The sequence below is a fragment of the Penaeus chinensis genome, chromosome 12 (genome assembly GCF_019202785.1).
Source record: "Penaeus chinensis breed Huanghai No. 1 chromosome 12, ASM1920278v2, whole genome shotgun sequence".
Lineage (NCBI taxonomy): Eukaryota > Metazoa > Arthropoda > Malacostraca > Decapoda > Penaeidae > Penaeus > Penaeus chinensis.
The window spans coordinates 28,523,146-28,528,541 of NC_061830.1; the positions used below are offsets into that span (position 1 = coordinate 28,523,146).

Consider the following 5,396-nt stretch of genomic DNA (forward strand, 5'->3'; position numbering starts at 1 on the left):
TAATGTGTACATCGTTTTTTTATTTCTGTCTTCCTTTTCTTTTTTCTTCTTCTTTAAGTATCATTCCCTCCTTTACCTTTCCACTTACGGACAGAAGGGATGGATGGATGCGGTCATGGATAGAGGTCGCCAAAACTTGTAAACAAGACCTGATCATTTCCTTGTGAAAGCAAATATTTTAATCTTATTTTCTGGTCTCCACTACCCTGACACTTAGAGACGAGCATCATATTTTTTATCTGTGTAAGTAGCAATCATAATCTCTAATCAAACTATCATAAACGTCTTGAATACGACACAAAATCCCTTGCTGAATAACGCCCGTGAAATTAAACGTCCGCCAAATAGAAGTAGGAAGGCCGAGGTGACCTGTGCATAGAGGGAAGAGCACAACCACGCGAACGGCAGTACCTCGGGGGACTTCACGAAGATACAACGCTTCGTAAACTCTCCTCTAAAGATACCTCTAAGGCAGACGAGATGCATAGCCACGGGTAAGTACATATATCCATGTATCATTGGCATTGTGCGATTAAGATAGGTTCGTCGATCAAGGTTATTTTTATCATGTCTCGACATGCAGTGCAGCTGTGAAAATCGATTATTGATTTATTTTTATTAAATACGTAAGGGTAACGTCGATAGTAAAATTGTAAACATACGACTATATCTGTGGATAAATTCACCACTGAAGATTTTTAAACAGCGAACTAAAAGAGGAATGTCGCAGTAAAACAAATCAAGTCTTCGCTGCACGATTAATGCCCCTCCCAATCGGCACTTACGTTCTTGACACACATTAACCAGCAGGTGCTTGAACACTCCTTCCCGGGCAGGATGTGTGACACTTGTCAGTACCCAGAAGGAGAGCTTCTCAATGCATTCCTTATTTATTCTTGATTAGCATTTCCTATTTTAAATACAAATTCGAATGATGAGAAACATTATCGGTAATATCCGAAAATGTGGACTACTGTTTTTTTTATAGGTCGGAAAGGTTCCGAAAGAATTTCCAGGAAATGCTGATAAATTTATTTTCTTCGTAAGATCCCTTCCTAGACCGCATCGAAGTATGACTCCATAACGGTTGTTTATAATCTTCCTTTGTCCCGTTAGCTTGATCATCTTCCTTGTCCTTGGTTTTGTATATTTTCGTGTTATTTTTAATTGTTATATATATATATATATATATATATATATATATTATACATCTATACTTACAAGATCTTACATATTAATTTCGGTATTTCGACAAATGTAGGTGCACACAGACAAGAACTCAGTCACCCCAACACCCACTCCTCACTTCCCCCTTCACACGTACACACACCCGCCACCCCTTCCCTGTATCCTCCCTCTCCATACCCCTCATCCACCGCCCTCACACCCTACCCACGAATACTACTGTTTACCAACAGTCTTCTTCCCCCCAGGCGCGTGTTGCTGACATTGGCTGTTCTGGTGGCGAGCGCTTCGTCTCACACCCTGCACCTGGGCCGAACCTGTCCTGAGGTGACTCCCTACCCTAACCTCTCCATCGACAAGGTAAAGTATATGAGGCTGGTCGTTAGTCAGGATAAACCGTTTTTTTTTTATTTATTTATTTATGGGCGACAAGAAGGATAAGATATATTTTTGTGAGTTGGTTGTTGATATTTGGGCTGTTCTTTTTCACAGTAATGCAGCGTAATTTCGATTTTAGTGTCGGTAATCTGGATGGTCTTCTCTTTTAGATACCAAATAGTTATCATTTCTTAAGAGTCGATTAAAAAAAAAATATTTTCACGTGTCAAACATACAACAAGGAGATTATATATGAAATGACTTATTAAGCTACGAAAAAATCAATGCAGGTGCTAGTCATGATTCGAGTGATATTTGACGAGTTACTGGGCTCGGCGAGGCAGTGTAATGACCTTTAAAGGGGGCTGACATATATAAGTGGCAGAGCACAGAGAAATCGTATGCTGACCCACATGACGAATGTATTCTGTCAAAGCTTTGTTTACTGTATCTCATTTTCTATCGGTTTATATATATTTATATAAGGAGGAAATGGTACTATGATATTTATATTGGCATACCAACAAAAGATATCTACCCCAAAGTTTATTTATTAATTTGTTTTTAATTGGCATCGTCTATCATATTTAACCGACACGTTATGATATATGCAAGAGAATTATGGAGAGATGTTTTAATTATTGGTAATATTCTTACTGTTAGCTTTATCACCCTATTAAAATTTTATTACTTTTCAGCATTGTCACTTGATTATTTCCCTGTATATCACATTAGTCCTGTTAACCATATCTCAAACGGCTCGTTCCCTCCGTGTAGATCCTGGGCGAGTGGTATGTGATCCACATGTTCTCCGATATCGTGGATAACACATGCCTGGTGTGGAACATGACTCGTGGAACGGAGCCTGACACCATCGTCCTGAAGGAGACTCGACAGCTCGCCGTTCTGGATGTGTTCAACGTGAACCACACTCACGCCATCTCGGCCGTCATCGACATTCCCAGCCTTGAAGTTCCGTCGAAGATGCGTATCCGCTGGCCTACGTGTAAGTACATATGTGTGTGTATTTTTCATCTTATTATGATTGTTTTGAGCAGATATTTTAATTTGTACTACTGATCATCAGCTAACCATTTAAACTTTATCGTCGACAGCTATCACTGGCAAGGCTGACTTCGTCATTTTCGACACGGATTACAACTCTTATATGGCTGTATTCGAGTGCGACCGCGCGGGTCTGCTGCACCGCCGCTCTGTCGCTATCCTCTCGCGCACCAAGGCTATTGATGAGCTCTTCCTCAATCGGGTGAGCTTCTGTGGAAGGCTTAGACCTGTTTTTATTTAACGTTATGGACGCTTCTCGGAATGTTATTTTCTGTTATTCTTATATTTATCTATCTTGTGTATCTTCTCAGTCTCACAATTTCTGACAATAATGTTTTTGTCTAGTTTCTCTTATTTTCTCTCATCCCCGGCTGTCCCTTCATTCGTAGATGTATCCATATTAGTCCTGTGTTCCACCAGTATATAAAATGTTTCAACAGACACTGGCTTAAACCAAATGGCACCGTAGTGCAGATTCTTGCCATGTATAAGATATAACATGCAAATTCCACGCATTTCGGTCAGGCGCGTGATGACCTTGCCATTGCAGCTCTCTCCTTTTCCTTTTCAGGTGCGCCGTCTCCTGGACACTGCCAAGGTCGACCATTCCGCTCTCGTTAATATTAGCCACGACTCCTGCCGCGAGATCGGGTGAGTAGACACGTGCTGATTAGGAGTTGAAGAAACATAGGATAAAATGTGAAACTGTAGAAAGGGGAGGTCGAGTGCTAGCGATGGTGTTAAGAACCGCAGGACTTTTCTCGTTTATATTTTGTTTCGATTTTTTTTTGTAACGTCATGGTCTGTTTTACTAATTAATTTTTTAAATGAAAAACTAATGTAGCATGCACTAAAAACACAAAATATGAACATGATCATTAAGAGTTAATACAGACGATTTATGACTTTTTAAACATTTTTCTTAGTGACTTTGCCTTTTGTAACAAAAATAAAACAAAAAAAAAAAAACTAGAAAAAAATCTTACCACGCGTTAGGCATAGATCTCTCTCCAAATTACAGCCGGATAGGCTTCGGCTCCAAACCCGGAACGGCACCGAAACCACAAATCGACCGGCTTTGTTCCTGACACTTCACCGTAAGCGCTATTTGTGCGCTAGCGTAACGTGTAATTCAATGGAATCATGCGGTGAGGGGTAGAGGAAATAGGATCAAGGATAGGATTTGAAAATGTTTTACGTGTATAAAATAGAAAATGGGAAGCGAGCACGAGGAGAATACATAAAAGGGAAAAAGGACCTTCATGTTCGTGTGTGACGGAGCGTTTTTACAGCATCAAGGTGACACTTGCGCGCCTTAGATTTCTTTGTTCGATCTCACTTACCAGTTATAAAAGGATTTCAACTTCCTTTTTTCTAATAGTCTATATGATAAAATCCCCAATAATGTTTAGCGTAAATAAATGAACAAATTAATTCGTTAAATTTACCACGATAATTGAACTTAATGAAATTTAAAAATAAATTAATCCTAATAGCTTTTACAATAGCAATTTCCAGAAGAGAGAGCACCCGATGGCAATTACTTCGAGGCTATTATCCCAAAAACAAATTAGTTTTACCGAAAGGAGAAACGAAAACAAAATAATTACTTCGCCTTCAAAACATCCCTCTCACTTGGACAATCACAATCATTTGTGTTGATGTTATTAGTGTTTCTTGTTATTAATTACTCGTTTTAATTTTTGTTTATATTATCGTCGTCATCATCTTCATCTTCATCTTCATCTTCATCTTCATCTTCATCTTCATCTTCATCTTCATCTTCATCTTCATCAGCACTGTTACTGTTATTATTACTATTATTATCATCATCACTATCGCCACTGTTCTTATTCACCATCTTTCCATTTAGCATCATAGTCATTGTAATTGTTACGGTTTCTGTTATTAAAGATGTTAAGTTAACAATTGTGGTAATGATGATAATAACAACGATAATTGTAGTAACGACGATGATGATGATGATGATGGTGGTGGTGATGGTGATGGTGATGGTGATGATGAGAGGAGGAGGAGGAGAACTATAATAATGATAATAATAATAATAATATTTGTGATCATCATTATCCCATCCATCCATAGTTACTCTTAATTATCGTCTTTACTGTTCCCAGAGAGCACAACTGGCACGTGGACGAGGAGTTGTTCGACATCATCCCAGGCACAGACGAGTAAAACGTGTCTGCTCACCCTCACCGTTGGCAGTAGCCATTATTAACACATTTATTATTATTATTAATTCTATATTTAGAGTGGATGTACATGCAATAAAACTGTCCTTTCCAGTATTTTGTGGCGTTTTTTTCCGAGCCACTGTACAGAGAAAAAAACTTGTAACAAATATTTATAGACGCTGAATTATGTTTCACACAGTGTTCGATAAGATTATATCTTAATAGTTTTATTTATTACGTAACTGAAATGAATTCTTAATACACACACACACACACACACACACACACACACACACACACACACACACACACACACACACACACACACACGCGTGTGTGTGTGTGTATGTATGTATATGTTGATGTTTATATACATGTGTATGTATATGTATATATATATATACATGTGTATGTATATGTATATATATGCATATATTTACATATGTATTTATCATTATCCTTTTTTCTAATATTTGAGAACGTTTCAAATGTTTGTCTATTTTCATTAGTATTAAAGAAAACGGATTAATTATTTTCCTTTCTTGGGCAAACAGTCCTATTCTTGTCTTAATG

General features: G+C 38.0%; 2 protein-coding genes across 2 annotated transcripts in view; one reads left to right on the forward strand and one right to left on the reverse strand.

Moving 5' to 3' along the window:
- The window catches only part of LOC125031074 (ATP synthase subunit C lysine N-methyltransferase-like), a 21,526-nt gene extending 16,778 nt beyond the window's left edge, over nucleotides 1-4,748 (reverse strand). The window contains 1 exon segment of the mRNA XM_047621544.1: nucleotides 3,615-4,748. Coding sequence (XP_047477500.1) covers nucleotides 3,615-3,628 — 14 coding nt within the window. The 5' untranslated portion in view covers nucleotides 3,629-4,748.
- Nucleotides 352-4,937, forward strand: LOC125031073. The gene is made up of 6 exons (XM_047621543.1): nucleotides 352-494; nucleotides 1,434-1,545; nucleotides 2,341-2,569; nucleotides 2,679-2,830; nucleotides 3,200-3,279; nucleotides 4,764-4,937. The coding sequence occupies exons 1-6, from the start codon at nucleotides 481-483 to the stop codon at nucleotides 4,822-4,824; spliced, it is 648 nt and encodes a 215-aa protein (XP_047477499.1). The 5' UTR covers nucleotides 352-480; the 3' UTR covers nucleotides 4,825-4,937.
- The last annotated feature ends 459 nt before the right edge of the window (nucleotides 4,938-5,396 follow it).